Source organism: Lissotriton vulgaris, chromosome 6 (genome assembly GCF_964263255.1).
Source record: "Lissotriton vulgaris chromosome 6, aLisVul1.2, whole genome shotgun sequence".
Lineage (NCBI taxonomy): Eukaryota > Metazoa > Chordata > Amphibia > Caudata > Salamandridae > Lissotriton > Lissotriton vulgaris.
The window spans coordinates 444,111,867-444,132,063 of record NC_141694.1 but is presented as its reverse complement, the minus strand read 5'-3'; the positions used below and the strand labels follow the sequence as shown (position 1 = coordinate 444,132,063).

Sequence of the window (20,197 nt, the reverse complement as noted above, 5' to 3'; positions counted from 1 at the left end):
CAGGGACTCCAAACAACTACAATTAGAGGAAGATACATTTCTCCGCAGAATCATGAAAATCCCACACTCCACCTCTGCCGAAATTGCTCACACAGAACTTGGGATTCCATATATTTTGGACCATGTTAAGATGAGGCCAACTATATCATGGATCAGAATATGGACTAACCCAGAGGCAGCATTGAGCAGGGAAATTGTCACAGACTGTCTGCAAAGGGATAAGGGGCTACAAATTCCCTAGCTAAAATACGTTAAAAGCACTTTAGGGAATATAGACCAGCATCTCCTTTTTAGCGACCCTTCCTCAACTTCTATCAGCTGTAAATCAAGAGTCAAAAAGTTGCTTATAGAAAAATTTGAAACTGTCCCTTAAAGAGATCAATAGCAGCTCACGGTCTAGTCAATAATGGGGAGGGCATGGAACCCTATCTGTTCTTGATGTATAACCAGCATGATAGATTTGAATGTGTCGTTTTAGGCTCAATCTGTTACCTAATATCTTAGCTTATCCCTCTGGTTTTACTGTAACGATTGAGCAGAAGGGTGCCTGCGGCTGCGACAATAGGTCTCCGCAGGACACCCTTCATTTTGTACTTTTATGTTCATTTTATCGAAACCCTAGGCGTAGATTTTTGGTTGACATCCTCAGGAAGCAGAAATTTCGTCATGCAAGAGCTGCACTGCTTTTTTTACAGAGAGCTAATGATACGCACACCTTAGGCTCTATTGTAAGTTTTTTTAAACTAGCAGTAAGACTGAGAAACACAAGAAATGAACCAACTTTTGTACATAATAACTATCTCTTTCCATGAATTGTACCCTCTACTCCCTGTAGTTGTAATTTCTCATGGATGTATGACGTTACAACGCATACTTTTACTCCGCATACCATTACAACGCGGTATTCACAACGCATACCATTACAACGCATAGCGCTTTGGGGTGCTGGATAGTGGTAAGTATAATTTACTATTCTAACTCCAGTCCCCGTGGACCCTAGGGAAGGTGTTGGATAGTAAATTAAACTTACCTCTTATCCTAGAGCGCCCCCCAGCGCAATGCGTTGTAATGGTATGCGTTGTAATGCCTGCGTTGTAGTGGTAGTGCGTTGTAAAAAATGCGTTGTAACAGGTGCATACCTTTCTCATAAGTTCAGAAATGTAATTTAATGACATTTTTATTGTATAATGTATTTTTATGATGGTTTTTAATCATCGAAATACAGATTTACTGAACTGAACTGACTAATGAGAATAGTTCCACAGCCCCATATACACTACAACATCCCCCCTAATCTATGTTGGAGGCCCCACTCCTGTATTCCATGGCATGTCTGTGGAGTGGGAAGGAATCACGAGTATCCACAATATAATTAAAGTCCACCAGCGTACAATCTGGACAGACAAGAATTCTAAGGGTGCGGTGGGCACCAGAATCCAACAGAGAGTCTAAGGAGTGGTATCGCACCTTGGGCCCTCACTCTGGTGTTCCAGTCCATTTCCTAGCATAATCCTGAGTATTATGCCAAGGTTTACCCCCCCACCAAGGTATCCGGTCAGTCATTGGCCTCCGGAGGGCTTGTGAGAAATATGCCTTCCCATTGTGTTGGACTCTAAGTTTAGCTGGAAACCTAAGGCTATACCGCATGCTGCAGTCTCTCAGCCATTTTTTTTGTTGTCCAAAAATTCTTCAACAGGTCTTGTACCTTGAGATTATAGTCTGTAAAAATCATGATGGTTTGACCATTGAACTTGGGTGAGCCAAATGCCCTAGCCTACCGTAACATTGCATTCCGGTCCCCATAGTTAAACAGTAATGCTATGATTGAGCAGGAGTGGCACTCCCAGATGGGGTCGGGGGCAGTGCTTCATGCACCCACTCCATTGTGAAATAGTTTGTGAGTCTTTTGGGCCATAGAGTGTTCACAAACCAATCTTCCAAGAAGAGCTCAGTAGATCAATCCTCCACTCTCTCCGGAAACCCCACAAAGCGGATAATATTCCATTTGTGGCGCCCTTCAGCATCCCCCACTTGCACTTCCAGGTGTAGGGACTATGTCTGGGCTCAAACATCGTTTTTGTAGGATAACCACCTCAGATTGCCGGGTCTGTACACCCTTTTCAATGTCCGTAAACGTCAGCACGGAGCAATGCCATTTCCAGTGCCACCGTGTCTATCTTGCCAAGAGCAAGTTCTCTAGATCCTTTGATTGTGGCCAGTATCTCTGCCATCATGGGAGCTCCCTGTTCTGATGGGGCCTGCAGTGTCGAGCCCCAGCTCACTCCATCAGACTGCAGTGGTTGTGCATAGTTGTACATTTTTTGGGCCTCAACTGTCTTGGCTACTTTATCCTTGGCCATGGTGAGCTTACAGCGTCATGCCCTCAACAGAGGCTGAGGGACCCCTTGTGGGGCCAGAATCTGCTGAATAATGTAGGCCTAGGAGAGTGGCGTGTACAGAGTGCAGTTCTCACCTCTGGATCGTCTCTGTGTCAGGTTTTTTTTAAGTGAACAATTAGACCACGTTTGGGGGCTCACTGTCAGACACTGGTAGTCTATGCCAGGCAGCACCCGAGGCTCCACCACGGGGCCACTATGCCACACCAAGGCTACTTAATCTCAGTCTCAGCACCTGCCAGTTCTGCCATGTGGGCAGGCCTTAGTTGTGCCTCCGATGCCCTCCACAGCATCCAGCATCAACTGCCCATCTGCCAGGCTCTGCCCCACTCAGACAACCCTAGTCAACAGGGCCTCTCCTCCAGCTATTCATGTGTGGCTCCTGCTGCAATTGTTCACTTTCACTGGTACCCGGGAGCCCAAGTAACCGTCTAGGGCTTTGGGCAGCAGGCCACACACCAGTTTGCCCACACGGCCGCCCAGTGCCAGGCTTAGAAGGCGCACACCAGCCATGATTCACCTCACCTCCTGGACCAACCTCACAGCCCTGACAGCCCGCAACACCACCATGAGCCTTTATGATGGACCGGGCCTGGTCTGGCCTCCATCCAAAGGTCTGTGCCTCATCCTTTCGAGCCCTTGGTGCAGTAGGTGTTAGGGTCCTTCCTGCATTGCTGGTGAGCGGCTCTTTGTTTCACAGGCACCAGAAATGGCCTCCAGCAATCACCCGAGGTATGGCCGCACGTTGCCCCCAGCAGCCAAAAGATGCCGGGTACCATCCCCTCTGGGTTCTACACTAGCACCAGGGCATCCGTATTGGGGCAGTGGAAACCAATTCCAGCCCCCTCGCTGGCAGGCTCCAAGGCTTTTAGCGGTCCCACCGCAGCTCAGTCCACGGGACGATGGTCCTCACCTGTCAACTGCCTCCAACATTGCTCTCCACTGCCAATATGTCCGGGACACAGCTTTCTTGGCAGGTGGGGGCCAACCGGGGAAAACTTGCATCCCTATGCCACAGCAATAACTGCTGATGGTGCAGGATTAGGAAGGATAAAAAGCGGGTTGGCGGGAGATCTGGGGAAACACGTCTAGGCAGCCATCTTGCCTGGCCACACCCCAATATATTCACTTAACTGAAATGTGGAGCTCTTGTTTGGTAGAATTTGAAATATTAGTTTCTGGATGTTGAGATTTCTATGGAAAACTGTACTTGGTCTGAGGGGTTCCCTATGTAGCCTCAAACACGATGGATGTACTTGCCTTCAGCCTTTGAAGTGGCAGTTTGTGCTACATTTAGGCTGTTGTGTTGAGTAACACACCAGCATTGCGGAGGCCCATAACATTGATCCTCAGCTATACTCAGAGAAGACACATCTTGCAAATTGTAAGTGATACTATTGTTTTTGATTGCAATGTATCTTCATCTTTCTACCTCAAGAGAGCAGCAGTGGTAGACTATGTTTTAGCTCTAATTTATTCCACTTTTTGTATTGTGTCCATAGGCCTTCCTCCTTTTTATTTATCTTTAAGTGACATTCCCGATAGTTTACTTTGTCGGTGGGTACTTTCTTGTGGGTGCTATCACAATTCCTTATTGGGCAAGGGAACAAGCCTGTCTGATGGCTGCAAGAAACCAGGACATGTTTGCAGTGTCCCCCCACTTTGTCCACTAGATGCTGTTTTTCTGCCTTTGATTGTGCCCTGGCCCTGCTAGCAAGACCTAGGGCACGTGCTACATTAAAAGCACATGGTAATTAGGTATATTTACAATATTTACAATTGGTACTGCCAACCTACATGTAAGTCCCTAGAATATGTAGGTTTAGAGGTCCAGTAGACTTAATGCGCTTACGAGAGCACTACGGTGGTACTTGCTGTCATTTTAAAAGCCAGCCCTAACTTGTATGCTGCTTTTAAATCATAATTATGTACAAATTAATTTGCCTTTGGGATTAAAGTTACTTCCAAAGTAGTAAATTGCCTTATTTGTATATATGTCACCCCTAGGGTCTCCCTTGGGTGTCCCAGGGGCAGGGTGACTTGTAACTATAAGCAGGGATATTACAAAAGATTATTTATATGCCCTGGTGAGGGAAAAACTGCCAATTTAGTTTTCCCCGTTGTAATTCATTGTGTTCTATAGACTAACATGGGAGTACTTTAATAACATTTACCTAATGAAAGACAGGAGCTTAAAATAATAAAGTATAACTATTGTTATAACTATTACAGAAAATACGTTTTAGAACTTCTTTTTTGTTAGGGCGAAATCAAGCCTTCTAGCTGCCCTCTCCTGTTTGGCCAGCTGCTGCCCAGCTGAGCCAAGCTGCCTTAATGAGGTGTGAAGTAGCCTAAAGAGGCTGCTGGAAAGATAAAGAAGTTCCTGTGGGAGGAGAACTGAAACTGCAGAAGGCAGGATGGGGGTGGAGTAGCCAAACTGGTCTTAAAGAGGGAAGGAAACTCTAGGACAGCACAGGCTCATCCCCACATCCTGCACACTCAGCCACACTGGAGCCCCTGTAATTACATCAGTCAAGGGGCTGGAATGGAAGTGTTAGGGAATCTTAGCTAAACCAGTGGGTTGTCTTAGCCACATATAACTCTTCAGGAAATACTTTTTTCATGTTGGTTTTTGAGACAATAGAGCTTTGTGGGACAAGAGTATTCCACAGTTTGGAGGAAGGGGTCATATCTGAGGGTGGCACCCTGCCTCGCGTTGGTCAGGAGTGCCCCCTGCTAAATGCCCAGGAGCACTAAATAAATATGGAAAAGTTGACAAGCAACTCAGATGTAGTGCCTGGAACAAGAAGAAGAAGAAGGACTGCCCTGCTTGAACCATGATCTGAACCCAAAGGACTGCAATCTGGAGGACTTCACTTCTGCACAATCTGGTACAACAGGTTTAATGAATTTGCTTGGCTTTACAAGGATTAAGGCGAGGACTCCCTGAAAGCTACAGGTTAGCAAAGCCCATCCGCATCATCTCGACCAAGAAGTCCCTATCCCAGACTGCATCCAGTAGAATTTTAAGGATTTGGCAAGTGCATTGTGAGAACTGTAGTCAGAATATCTCAAGGACCAGCTCATAGCTTCCAGACCCTTGGATTGGGGTTTGGACACTTTCAACCGCAGGAGAAACTTCAAGAAGAAGTTCTAGAAGTTTGGAGAAGTTTGATAGCAACGTTTGTAAAAATCTGCATATGTTGACCAGGTGAAGTGTGGGAGGTATAGTGCCAAACCCCAAGAGGCAAACCAGAGCATCTGAAACATTTGCCGGTGCTGTGCACTACTTTCCTGCATCTAGAAACACTTCTGAAAGTAAGTGTCAAGAAATCTTAACTTTGTCCCGTGACCTTTTTTAACCCTTTGACCGCTATTTACATCTGAGCGCTAGTTTTACTTTTAATCTTTAATAGTTCATATCTCTGTTTCCCTACATTGGATTTTTGTCATTTTGGTGTTTATTTGTTCATAAAATTACAACCTATTCCGATAAAGTAGTGATGGATGTTTATTATGTGCTCTGTCTTAATTATTTTTTGTATTGTTGTTTTCAAATGCTTACAAAACGTGTCTTCTAAGTTAAGCCTGCCTGCTGGTTGTCAATGACCAAGGGTGAGCAAGGGAATAATTTTTTAGAGATCTTGACTGAACCTTTTATTGTGTTTATGGCCTTATTACTAGTGGTAAGTCTCTACTTATTACTACTAATAAACCACTTTCCAGCAATTCCACCAATGGGTGTGATTTGAGACTGTTGTTTACTTTAAAGCTGTGCCATAGAGGTCACCAGGTAGTTGCCTGATGGTGAAAAGGCCATTTTTTAAGGCTGGAAGCTGCCACCACTGTGGAATCCATCTTGTTTCAGGTTCTATTTTGTGACACAAGGGTCTGCAGGCCTGTAACCAAACTTGATTAGCTGATTTCATAAGTCAATACACATATGTAGCTAAAAACGTACTGTTGATTAATGATTGGAAAAATTCCTCGAAACCCCAAACCCTTTCGCTGAGCCAATAGTGCTCATTGACTGCGTATCTTTGTGCAGCATGTACTGTAGCCTAGAAAAGCCTGGCACAACTTCTGTATTCTTAACCAGTTCTGAATGGAACTACGCTCCATGCCATTGTGTTTTAGAAGTTACATTTTGAATTGTTACTATGTGTTTGTTCTATTATAGCATTATAGCCTGCCGTAGTGGGGAATACTGGCCATTAAAGCCCTGCTCAGGGATTATAGGCCCAAGCCAAAGCTGAGGGCCTTTAACAAGGGAGTAGGCCTTTAATGCCGGTACAGCCCAACTACGGAGGGATGTAAGGCTATTAGAACTTTCCATCACTAGAGGGTTTCTACCAGCTAGTAGAAGCTTGGAGCACTTCATTGTTTTGAATGGAGCGCCCAACATTCAATGTTCAAATAGTTATTAGACTTCCACTCTGCCGCTTTCCTAGACTTCACTTTCCTCTGCAGCTACTTCTATTTTGCTTGCGTTTTACGAGGCTAGATTACCGTCTATGTGTTGACACTGTATTGACTGCACCATAAACGTTCACTGTGCTGCCAGAAGGAGGGCCCTCAATAATTCTTCATAGATACAAATCATCAGGTAGGCCACCCCTCAAAATCCTTGCTAAGGTTGCCTGTCATGTATTGTGTTCGGAATGCTTCACTCAGCGCTCCATGGTTGCCTTACGTTGATAAAAGTTCTGCTGAAACTATTTCCATAAGAAGAAATTCTGCACATGGTAGGCGAATTTTAAAATGAAAGATTCTCTAAATTTAAATACAAGTCTTAATTTCATTGCCTTCAAATTCATATTTTCAGGGTGAAAATCAGCAAATTTGTAAACAAGATGTATTTTATTCACAAAACTTCACTTAAACATTTTTGTTGCAGTTGTAACAGTCTTCTATCGTAAATGTCTGATTTCTGAAAATCATCTTTCTAGTAAATACAAGATACAGAGATACAAAAGGTGGCCCAAAATATTTCTCTTTGTAGAAGACTGACTGATGTAGACTTCTATGTCAGGGGTAGACGGAATATGAGTTAGATATGGCCGGTCAGGGATTTGACACAAAGCGTCCGATTCCAAAAGACCCACTTTTTACATGTTGGTAAAAACGCATATTATGGCCTAATATTCTGCACAAGGTTGGCATTTGCTAAAATAAGAAGGCTGATATTAAATGCTGGCCTTACTTCAGAACGTGATTCTACCTACCATTCGTGATACTTCTGATAAATGTAGAACATTAGGCCCCTTAAACTGGCATTTTTGCTACAAATCTTAGAAATGCTTCTAACATTTTAGAAATACAAGTGCAATCTCAAAATGTTAGTCTCAACTATTTGAATCAGTAATATCGGTTAAAATGAAAAGGTCTTCCTTTTTGCCTGTTTTTTATTCTATGGAGGACTAAGTAGTTAAATGGCATAAGTAAATTGAGAGATGTCAGTGTTTCAATTCATATCTCATTCTTTCCATAACCATTATTATGTAGACTGAGCCTTCGCTTTTCTAGGGAGCTTTTAATACCTATGATTGGGCTGTCTCCAACACGTCCAACCATCTTGTTTGTGATTCCACCTGTGGAGGTTGCACAGGCCACATTACCTTCCTGGTCAATAGCAACTGCACCAACTGTGTCATGAACCCTTAAAGAAAAGAGAAATGCAAAACATCTTAGCAGAGAATACATTATCAAAAAATACATTTAACACTCATAAATTCATTCCTTGCATCATGATCCTATCGGCATGTGGCAAAATTCTAAATTAATGAGAGTTAATAATGAAAGATTTTTCCAAAGCAGTACAACGTCATGCTATAGATATTTTAGGGTTCTAATTGTGTGTGGATGTTATCTATCGGATTCCGCTTACTAAACCATATACATTATGTACACAATATGAAGAAAGTCCAGTGCATTAAATTGATTACATTGATAGGTACATATGTCCTGTTTGCAAACCATAACCTCTTTCTAATACATAGACATTCCTATCCGAATCTAAGCATTCAATAATCAAATAGCGTTATCTTTCTGCTTATTCCTATTTGACCCTACGGCAAGCTCAATGACTGAATGAATGAATGAATGAAAGAAAACTTATACTGCGCAACTTAGCCCAAGGGCATCAAGGCGCCAAGCAGGTCATCTAGTCTGTAATTCCTCTAGTGCACCATCACAGGTATGCCTCAGTAAAAAACCAAACAAGTCTTTAAAGCTTTATGGAAAAGCACGAGGGAGGGTTGCCCTGCAAGTTCAGGGGGAAATGAGTTCCATAGCCTAGGAGCTAAGGTAGAGAAGGCTCTACCTCCCCATGTTGCTTTTGTAAATCTAGGAATCAGAAGGAGATTTTTATTAGATGAGCAGAGAACTCTAGTGGGGGAGTAAGAGTGAAGGAGGGACGTGATACCCTCTGGGTCAGTACCGTACAGAGCCCCATGCTTGAGACATAGGATCTTAAAAGTGATCCTAGACTGGATAGGCAGCCAATGCAGGTTTCTTCTAGCCAAAGATGCTGAAGAAAACCTGGGGAGAATGAGGACCATCTTAGCTGCCGCATTCTGGACTATCTGCAAGCGATGGATAAGGCTCTTATTAATTCCCACATAAAGTGCATTGCAGTAGTCCAGTCTTGAGGAGATAGTGCCACAGTGGCTTGCTTCTGAGCATCGGGGGAGAGATAGTGAGCGATCTTTCTAAGGATCCTGATGATACCGCAGCAGGTGGAAACAGTCCTGCTGACCTGACGGTTGAATGAAAGTGAGGTATCTATCGGATTACCTTGATTCCTGGCAAATTGACAGGGAAGGGGACAGTCCCCAAGGGAAACTGTCCACCAATCATTTGACCAGATGTCCTGATTACCCCCGAAGATCAAGACCTCCGTCTTCTCCCCATTTTACTTTAGGAAGTTCTGGATCATCCATTGTGATGCCGCCTCCATACAGTTCCTGAAGTTCAGGGCAGAGTCCTTCAAAGGCTGGGTGAGAGAGACCATCATTTGGTTGTCGTCGGCATACAACAACACCTCAAGCCCAAAAGATCTCACTACCCTGGCAAGTGGGGCCACATAGATGTTAAAGAGTATGGGACTTAATGTAATGCACAGGTTTTGTTGGAGAAAGAAACTCGCCTAACTTCACCGTTTCTTCTCTTTGATTGAGAAAGGAGGCCAAAAGGTTCAAGGCTGGACCTCCGACTCCTATCTCCCTAAGACAAGTGACCAGGATAGAGGGAGACAGGGTATCAAAGGCCGCCGTGAGGTCAAGCAGGACCAAGAGGGTGGTATAGCCCTTGTCGACCTTCGAGCGGATGTTGTTGATGACCACGGTGAGGGCAGATTCGGTGCTGTGTGATCTTCTAAAGCCGTGTTGTGACACATCTAGGAGGGTGGAATCATCCAAAAAAGAGCTGAGGTGGCGGTTAAGATGTGATTCACGTATTTTTCCAGGGGCAGGTAGTAGAGAAATTGGCCGAAATTTTTTCAAAACCCCAGGATCCAAAGTGGCCTTCTTCAGAAATGGTTTGACGACCGCCATTTTCCATGAGAGAGGGAAGATTCCCTCAGTGATTGCAGAATTCATCACCTCCATAAGGGGAGGAATAACCACTTCCCTACAAGCCATCAGAACCCTAACCTGACAGGGATCTAAAGGGGAACCGGATTTAGTGTTATCGAGAAGCTGATTGATCCTTTCTGGAGTAAGGAGAGGGAAATTCAGGAGGCTAGGAGCAGGTCCATCCACCCGGCACCCCACAGAAGGAATGGCAGGGGAGGGAGGGGATCCCAGCTCAAGGTTGAGGGATTCAAGGGTGCCATAGATATATGCGATTTTAGAATGGAAAAAGGTCGAGATTCTATCACACAGCTCCTGGGTTTCCACTATGGGGTCGACTGCCTGAGTGGCGGAAAGGGAATCTATAATCTTGAAAAGGTCTCTGGGGGAATTAAGGGAAGCAGTCAGGTTAGCAAAGTGGCCAGGTGCCATATCCTGTTCAAACTATGCCCGCACTTCAACCGGAGTGCGCATGCGCAAGGGGGGCCCGTTCACCGGGAGGGTACTTCCCCCCCCAGCACCCTACGCCACGCAAATTGTCTCCATAAGGGACCCTTGCAGTTATGCGCAGTTTACTTGCACCCTTGTGTGCGTGCGGGGTGGCCAACCAGCCTACAGGAAAGTGTAGCTCCCCTCCCCCAGCACCATTCCAGCCAACCGGCTGTAACTGCCCCTGAAGATCCCTGAGAGAACACTTGTCCCTCCCCCTGGGGGGACCCTATTAAAGAATGGCGCCGACCTCTAAGGACCTTAAATTTAAGCTCACCAATCATGACTTTACCACTGAACAAGGAATAGCACTATAAATGCGACAATAAAAACATTTTATGGAACATACTTGATGAACCTGTCAAGAAAGACAACCTGTAACAAAGAAAAAACAAATGCACATCGCAAACATTGGAAAAAAGAACTCTGCTTTAGGGGATGGTGGGTGGGTGAAATTGAATGAAGCCTCCTAGCGAGGCTGAGGAGTTGCTTGTGTAAGCGATGGGGGAGGCGCACAAAGAGGCCGTTCTCACCGCACCCCAGCCTTTCATATACCCCCCGGCTTTTGGGCGACGCTTGCTCCGGAAGTGATCACTTCTGGGGTGCGAACAGGCAAACCAATCACAAGGGAGGCGCACCTGCCGTGTCACCATAGTGCGCGGCCTGGCCTACCTTCCCGTAGCGTCATCGGAGGCGGCATGTCCGCCATACATGCGGTATGTCCAATGCCGGCTCTTGCCTTACTCCATGACCAGGTAAGTCCTAGACCCCTCTTCCTTTGACTTACAACCCCTATGACTGGCCCCTATTCCGGTACCCAATTTGCCCGCCTCCCATTTACCCATAAGGCGGCAAGTCATTTAGCACACAGGATTTTTGGATTAAGGGTCGTTAAACCCCCGGCCATATTTATTACAAATTATTAATTTAATTTTTTTTTACATAAATTATGTTCAAAATACAGAGAGAGTCAATGACTGGCGGCAGATCCTGATCAAACTATGCCCGCACTCCAACCGGAGTGCGCATGCGCAAGGGGGTCCTCTTCACATGGAAAGTGTAGCTTCCCTCCCCCTCACCATTCCAGCCAACTGGCTGTAACTGCCCCTGGAGTTCCCTGAGAGAAAACTTGTCCCTCCCCCTTGGGCGACCCCATTAAAGAATGATGCCGCCCTCTAAGGACCTTAAATTTAAGCTCACTAATCATGACCTTACCGTCACAGACCTGCGTAGTTGCCCGACTATCAGGCCACCCCATCACTCAACAAAAAGGTCATGCCCTAACCATCTAACCAAACCAGAGGGTCCTCCATGAAGAGCTCATTACACAATTTGGACAAGTGGACACTGTCTTTTAAGAAGCACAGCTCACCCCTGGCGAGAATCGCGAGCATAAGCGACCACTCGTAATGAGAAACCTGACCTCACTACCTTGAGAATATCGCCGGGAGGTTTATTTTCCTCGTTTGGGATCGCCAACTTAATGTTGCTGATCGCGGAGGAGGAAAAAGTCTCGTCGGGATGTCATTTTTCTCGCTTGCGGTCGCCAACTTGACGTTGAGGACCATGAGCAAAAAATGCCAACTACGGTACACTACGCAATTTTGCACTGTGCTATGTGCAATTTGGGTAACGCGAAGTAGCACAAACTCCGCAAACTCCGCAAGCGTAGCCTAATTGGCCGCCCAGGGTTAGAAATAAACTATCCATTTTGTTATTGATTCTTTTCACAGAGTGGTTCAATGCCCTCACAGACTCTCCCCTGCGAGATCATATGTGACCAAGCCAGGATGGACCCCGGACATAGCCGTGCCAGCCAATCCATTTCAGTGATCAGTGTTTCAACCAGACACCGTCTACCTAGATGTACCAGATTGTTCCCTCCCAAGTGTAGGAAAATAACCCTGGGGCGAGCCCCTTCCCTGTCCAGCAGATTCAACACTAGGCCCCTAAAATGGTCAAATCGCAGTCCACCTTGCCCATGGAAGGATACACTAAAACCATCCTGCCTTGCTCTCCTTTCCTAATATCCTGAAAAAATAAATTCTCATAAACGTCTTACATATGAATGACAAATGACGCACACACTGTGTGCTCCATGGTCCCAGGCGTACACCTGTTCCCTGCATAGACCAGTTTCCCTCCTGCGTGATAGGATTGAGAATCTTTAAAATGAACAGAAAAAAACGTAGCATCAGCAAAACCGTCCGTGCAGTCTTATAGAATATAAAGCAGCACATAGCGCTTATAGCAATTAGAGGACCATCCGCCAATCCTCTGCACTTCACTCTTAGTGAAACCCCTTGCCGCCGCCTTGTGGCAGCCCCTATCCTGAATGAGTGTGTGCCAAAGCTACTGGGGTCCAATCCTGCCTTCTGCACTGCCATATCTATGACCCTTTGTTTCCGGTCCACGGAAGGCATGGCTTGGCAGTTCGGGCTGGACTTTTCCCATGAGGCACAGGGTCAGACTGATTTGCATATGGCCATGTCTGAACTGGGGTGGCAGAGGGGGCTAAAGAACGGTGATGGATTAAACCCAGATCTGTTGACTACGTGTGAGTGTTTGATTGGGTCAGATGCTCCGTCCATCACCACACCCTTTTGTACCGCTTTGTTCACCATAAGTTGGCAGGGAATGCTCAGGCATGAGTCCCTTGCTCACTTTGCCACTGGATTCAAGCAAGCCTGGCTGAAGACGGCTGTAATTCCAGAAACCGGTCCTAGGAAGCTTGTTTCCGGTCCAGGGAAGGCATGGCTTGGCAGTTCGGGCTGGACTGTTCCCATGAGGCACAGGGTCAGACTCATTTGCATATGGCCATGTCTGAACTGGAGTGGCGGAGTGGGCTAAAGAATGGTGATGGTTTAAACCCAGATCTGTTGACTGGGTGTGAGTGTTTAATTGGTTCAGATGTTCCGTCCATCACCACCCCCATTTGTACGACTATGTAACCTTAAGCATATATAAGGCCCAAGTTCTCTGTACTCCTTAGACTACCTCATTCAGTTGCTAAGGGTTCTGTGTGACGTAGTCTCCCTCATCTGAGGTGGGTAAATGCATTCTTTTTATATTTTAGCTCCTGTGCCAATTTCTTCATTGTTAGTTTGAAAGGACCAGGTATCAGTGAGACCCCTGAGAAGGTTTCTATTTTCTTCACCTCATCCATCAATCCTTTCACTCATCCATCCATCAACCCATTCACTCCTTTATTCCATCCACCCTTTCACTCTATCCCTCCTTTCACTCATCATCATCCACCCTTTCATCCATCGTCCCTCCTTTTCATTCATCCATCCAATCTCTCACTTATCCACCCATCATCTACCCTTTCATCCAATCATCCACCCTCTTTCACCCATGCATGCTTTCACTCAACCATCCATCTATTCATCCATCCAACCATCTATACATCCACCTTTGCACACATTCACCCACCCACCCACCCACCAAACGTCCCTGTTTTTTAAATTATAAATCTTTGTCGCAGAGAAGACATGTACAAACAAAGTGCCATACATTTTCTTTAAAATACCTCCTGAGAGTGTCTTGATTTTCTCTCTCTTGCTTTCACTTTTTTTTTTTTACAAAAACAGGCATACACACAAACATAGCAGACACATTAAAGACTCAGGTATGATAAAAGCTATTTTTTCTCTTCACCTACCATAGCTTTTTTAATTGCAATCAGGGCCAGACTGGTTGTAGCCTGATTGCCACTGCTAGAGGACTGACATGATTCCCGTGCTTGCATGAACGAACAAGATAGTGTGAATGCGACTGACAGCACAGGGCCTGAATGGACCTTGCTCTGTCAAGCACAGCCAGATGGTGAGCACCAGAACATTATTCAAATGAACCCTGCTGAATAGCTCAGCTAATGAGCCTACCATTTCATGAGTACTGGCACTCTCTAGGGCAGTAGAGAAATGCTTGTACTCAGAGTGATAAATCAAAGAAGTGCCGGTACTCATTACCGGTGAGTACTGGCTCATATAAAGCACTGGTCTCAGGGTATGTAAAGTCCATCATTGCAGGCTTAATTTAATCTAATCTAAGAAATCGGAAGACTGTAAACTACTTACGCTCATGCAAGTAATATAAAATGTGCACCTGAAGAGGGTGGCACTTCTCTACTTTTTGTAGATTCTTTTTTTACCAGAGCAGGAAAGAAACATGAAGAAACTAAATCGCTATTATTCATTCAAACTGGACAATGAAGACCTAGGGTTAGGTTTCACCTGCCACTCAATACATAATACCCCCCTGAATGCAATGCATAGTCTCAATATAATCTGTTCGTACAAATACATCTCTTGTGGCGCAATTAACATTTAAAGCAAATCAAATTCCATCTGAGCAACCAATGCTTGCTGTCATGAAAACAATGTTGAGGACTCTGAACATTGTAGCATGCACTTTATCCTCTCAATCAACTAAGCTAGATGCCAGCATTGGAGCCAAGTGCGCAATAGCAAATAGTATTACTGCTATTGACCAAAGAATGCACACGATAGAGGAAGTAGTAAACAACTCACTAAAAACCTTACTATTGCAAATAATACGTTTAAGTACTCAGCAGTATTGACCAAATTAGGTGAAGTATCTGAGGTATTAAAGTCAATCATTACAAGCTGCAAAAAGAGCTTACAAAAATAGGCCATTTAGAAGCAGTGAATATTAGGTCTGGAAAATCGGAACATTATAAACCAAATATCACAAGCTCTGGTGCTGACCATGTTAATGCCCGTTCATTCGTTTGCTGGAAGAGGTTACTGATTCTATTGATAATAGTACTGAGAAAGCATCAGACACACATGCTATGAAGGCCATAAGTCTTTAAAAATAGGATAAATAAAAGATATACAAAACCTTTAAAAAACATATCATAAAGTAAAGGAGAAGTGTAGTTCCCAATGGGGGAGAATTAACTGAATATTATCTTAAAGCAGACAGCAGAGAAGGAAGTAATATTCAGCCAAAATCCCAATTATATAATAGCAAGCAATATCAAACAAGGACTTGTACCCTCAGCCTTCTGTGAAAGGACAATTATAAATACCCTCTCAGCCTTCTGTGAAAGGGAAAAAATGTTAGGGGCTAGTTCGAGCCACGCCTCATGGAGACCGTGCGGAGGGGTGCTGGCCCGAGTCAAACTTACATCAGACCATGCCGCCCGTTGTCCTGCCTACGTTGAAGACCTGCATGGAGTCCCAAAGATTCATAGTAAGCTGAGAGGACACCATTCTGTGAGTACACAGCATGGTCAACGAGTAACCCAGGGACGTGGTGCACTTTAGCATGTGCATACTGCTCGGGCCATTACATAGGTCCTGACAAAAACCTAGTATTATCACCTACAGGTTGAAAAATGTTGACCACCACATCACTTTTTGTATAGATACCTCAGGCCAGTTAAGCCTACTTAGGTATCACACATTGTTTTTAACCATGTCTTATTGCTTCTCATTAAACTCTTAGGGAGTACAATAAAGAACATTTTAAACTCACTTTATCACTCACTTGCATCACTGTTGTGAAAATACCCAGCTTCACTGTAATTCAGGTGTTAAAGAACACCCGGGTAACATTCAGTTACTCGGGTGGGACTCCTATGATGAAGCATGTCACCAACTAAGTTGGTGAGTGAGGGGTCTTTTAAAAGGAAGAATTTTTCCTTTTTATGCTTTTTTCTCAGTGTATCTCATTGATTTCATTTTTGATTTCTTCGGGGTATACTCCTTCTAGTGTTTCGATTATATCAATCATTAGACAGAGAGTACAATAATATGTGTTGACAATGTAAACCACTGTTTGTGTATATGTCCAAATTCTATGGATTAAGTGTCGTAATACATAGCCCCACGGGATATTATCATTGAGTCCTTGAGTGTGAGTTGCGAGGCGGTAGACCCACCATTGTTCTTTCTCGAACAGTATCTGAGATGAGTTATTTCCAGAAAGTATCTGTTCAGTTATGGTCCACCGCAAGTCATTTGTTGTGTGATTGAACTGAAGAAAATGCTCGGTCATTCTGTTAGTGTTCTTTTTACATCCGATGTTACTTCAATGTTCACACACCCGTTGTTTTACTTTGTGTGTGGTCATGCCCACATACCTCAAGCCGTAAGGGCGCGTGATCATGAAGACCACGTTGGTTGAATTGTAATTGGTATGTGACCACTGCGTCCAAATGTTACCACTTTCTAGAGCTAAGGTTTTTGTGGGTGCGGTTAATTGGCAAACACTGCAATTCCGACAGGGGAAATGTCCTTGGACTCTAGGAAAACTCCAGGCATTCATTCCAGTTGGAGTTGTTTCATTCACAGTTTTTCTTGGACGAGTGTGACCTAGAGCATCCCTGATCCTCCTGGCTTTTTTATTTAAGAACAACGGTTTTCAAACCTCCCAACACGATTCTGATTTCTCGGCTACTACATAAAGTCCGGGACGCAGCATGGTGAGGTTCTTCGGTTTCTGACTTCGTCACGTATTTAGCCGCCATTTTGTGTCTCGCCGCCATTTTGTGTTGCCCTCACTCAGGCAGCACGGCGAACGGAGTGTTTTTGCTTTTCTCAGCTGCTACGTGTCTCTTCGGTTTAAGAGTAACCCCCTGCCCTTGTTTACGAAACCGATGTCAGGGTCTGGCCGAGTTCGCTAATCCATGTCTGGGTTGATTGATCCCTGTCTCGACTGACTATATGGCTTCTACTATTCTTTCCTTACTTTATCTTATCCGACTGGCCTTCGCTATTCTCTCCTTGTATTTAATTGTTACACAACTATCCTTTGAGGCACACAAATACGTCCTGCCACCTGCAAATTGGATTGTCGTACTAGCACTGATTAATTTGTTGGGAGGGGTAACACACGGGGCTTGAGAGAGGGGCATATCTGGGACACCGGATAGCTTGTTTTCCAACTTTTCCTATTGGCTTGCTTTGTATGTACAGGGAGTAAATGTCGTAAATATGTGTGCTATGAAAGATTGTGCGCCACGGACTAAAGTAGTGGTCTCCTCAGAATCTACTCTGTACGTACTTCTGGGACAACTGTGCTTAGCTGCAGCTAATAAACCTGGTTTCTCTGTTCAACAAGGCAGGTGAACTCGGGGATTTAAGGCGTGCCCTGCGCCGCCAGGCCCATAACGCCCGGTTCTCCAACTGGCGCCCAACTTGGGGCGGCTTAAGTGGTAGTGGTTCAGCCCGAGGGTCGTGAGAAGCCTTGCAAGAAAATTCTGGAGGATTCGCGAACTACGTCAAGCGACCCCTGTATGTCGAAGTGGACCGAAGGTCTTTTTTATAGCACGGCTACTCCTTTCCGACGGCTGCTGATGACTGCTGCCCTGACTGCCGCCCTGCCATGGACCCTCTGGTGATGACTGGTATCGCGAGACATTAGACGGACCTCTGTTGCCGTGAGAGACCACTTAGTTAAGTATTCGTGGGTAGCGCCCACTTCTTTGTTTTGTTTTTAAGTTTTGTTATTCGACCATTGCAATAGCCGAAGCCAAGGGGTGAGTACGTTTGTGCTGGGTTATTTGCTTTAAACCCCTTGAAGTTGGTAAACCGACCAGTGAATTTAAGATGCCTGGTCTTAGCAAATTTAGGAAGTTTTGTTGTTTTGGTTGTAATAGGGATTCCCGGATCGAGGACTCTTGTCTGATTCCTCTGGTTGGAACTCCCACGTATGAGCTCTATTCTAAACATGGTGTTAGCCCCATTGCCTTTAATGAGACATGGATCCAATACACGAAGGAAGATTGTGTTTTGCAGTGGCCACAAAATGGTAGCTTTGAGCCTAATATATTAGATAATTTAGAAGCAATTTTGTTCAAAAGAAAAGCCCGACCAGCAATGTTTGACTCTTTCCGCCTTTGGTGTAAATAAGCCAAACAGAGAGAAATTAAGCAGGCTAAAAGAGATAGAAAAGCGAAAGATATGACGATCATACAGACTGCCCAACAGTTCAAAGGCAATGAGACTGATCGAGCGATTGAAGTCTCAGACGGACAACATCGTATGACAATAGATAGATGCTACCCTGTGTTGCCTACTTCTGCACAGAATAAGGATCTTGATGAAGATCCCTTAATGTCCCATCTTTGGAGATTGCCTCCGCCTTATGTACCAGGAGCTAATGCACCCTTATTGTTGCCAACTGTCCAGCAACCTGTTGTTCAGCCAGTGGGTCCGGCTCTTCCGCAAGTGCCTCTACCTGCATTGCCACCTGCACCTCCTTTGCCACTAACTTCTGTACCTCAGTATCCTTCACTTTCGGTCCCTCTTGTGATGGCTAGTCCGTCTCTTCCTTTGCTTATTACCGTGTCTCCAGTTTTATTGTCTGCCTCTTCCCCAACTCGCAATGGGTTGGTTGATACTGTTCCTGGTCTTTTCTCCCCCCTCTTTAGGCCTTTTAATCAGACTCCTGCTTTTTCTATAAGGCAATCCCGTAGTCAAATCCCAGATTCTGACGAACGAGTTGTATTGGACTCTCTTGCTCACAAATGGATCATGAGTGGTCCACAGTATAGTGTACCTGATATTCTGAGTACCTTTCTCCAGTGGAACTCGCCCACGCAGAGATATGTTTTTAATGTAATTTGTGATATTGTTTTCAAAGGATGGGAGAGTATGGAGTTGGATTTATCCCCTCAGGGTCGGTTAGATATACAGGATAAGTTTGATAAAGGACTTATTGTGGGTTCCGAAATTGAGGACGCTGTAAGGACACTTTATTTTCTTCTCAGACTATTCTTGAAACTGATCCTGCAGTTAGACAGAAAATGAAACATTATCCTATGAGAGAAGTTCCTCCAGTATGGAGGGAAGCGGTTCCGCAAGCAGGCGCTGTTCCGGCTGTCCCTGCTCATTTCCAGCGTATATGGGTACATGTCCCCTGGAAACGATCTGAAGTTTTGGTGCTCAAACAGTCTCTACCGGACCCTCGTAAAAATCCTGCTGGGTATTATAAAGAGCTGTCTCAGACTGTTGATGCGTGTATTATGAATCTGGCCGATATTGATATGCTGATGGGGAATGTAGTTCCACAAGCGTTGTGGGCTCGGACTCGTAGGGAAGACCACGACCAAGCTTTAGGTGGTAATTGGGCCGCTATAAGTGCTGCAGATGAAGCACAAGTGGGTGGTGCTAAGCCAGATGATTTGATTGCACAATTGCCTGGTAGAATCATCGCTTTAATGAAGACGATGATGCCTGCCTTACGTGTTAACTGGGATAAGTTAGCTGCGTGTAAGCAGAAGAAAGAAGAGAGTGTCTCTGATTTCTTTACTCGTTTTAAGGAGAAGTTTATTGACCACAGTGGTCAAGATATGAGTACTGAAGGTGGACAGCGATTATTTGTGGATAAATTTGTATTTAATTTACTTCCAGAATTATCGCATAAGCTGAAAGATTCAGAAAGCTCATGGGCTGTTTCTTCGTCTGCACAGATATTAGCTACTGCTCAGTATTATGAGAATAGGGATAAAGAAGAGAAAGATAAGATCGAGAAGAAGACTAAGGAATTAAAAACGAAATTTCTTTTGCAACAGGCTTATCCCCCTCATTCTGCCCAGCACCAGTTTCAACAGCCTCCCCAGTTTCAGAGGTTGTTACAAAAACCTGAACCTTTTGTTCCGCGACCTTTGCATCTGGTTTTATTGCAGCGTAATGGTGGATTCCCAGGGTCGCGAGGCCGTGGTGGTTTTCAATCAGCACCTAGAGGTAGAGGGCGAGGTGCGTT

General features: G+C 44.8%; 1 protein-coding gene across 2 annotated transcripts in view; it reads right to left on the bottom strand.

The window, feature by feature from the left end:
* LOC147707445 (isoaspartyl peptidase/L-asparaginase-like) overlaps window positions 1–20,197 on the bottom strand; it is a 1,215,953-nt gene that overhangs the window by 196,088 nt on the left and 999,668 nt on the right. For both annotated transcript variants that reach the window (XM_086926453.1, XM_086926454.1), the window contains exon 5: window positions 7,937–8,055. In XM_086926453.1, the coding sequence (XP_086782579.1) occupies window positions 7,937–8,055 (119 nt within the window). The remainder of the gene's footprint in view (window positions 1–7,936; window positions 8,056–20,197) is intronic.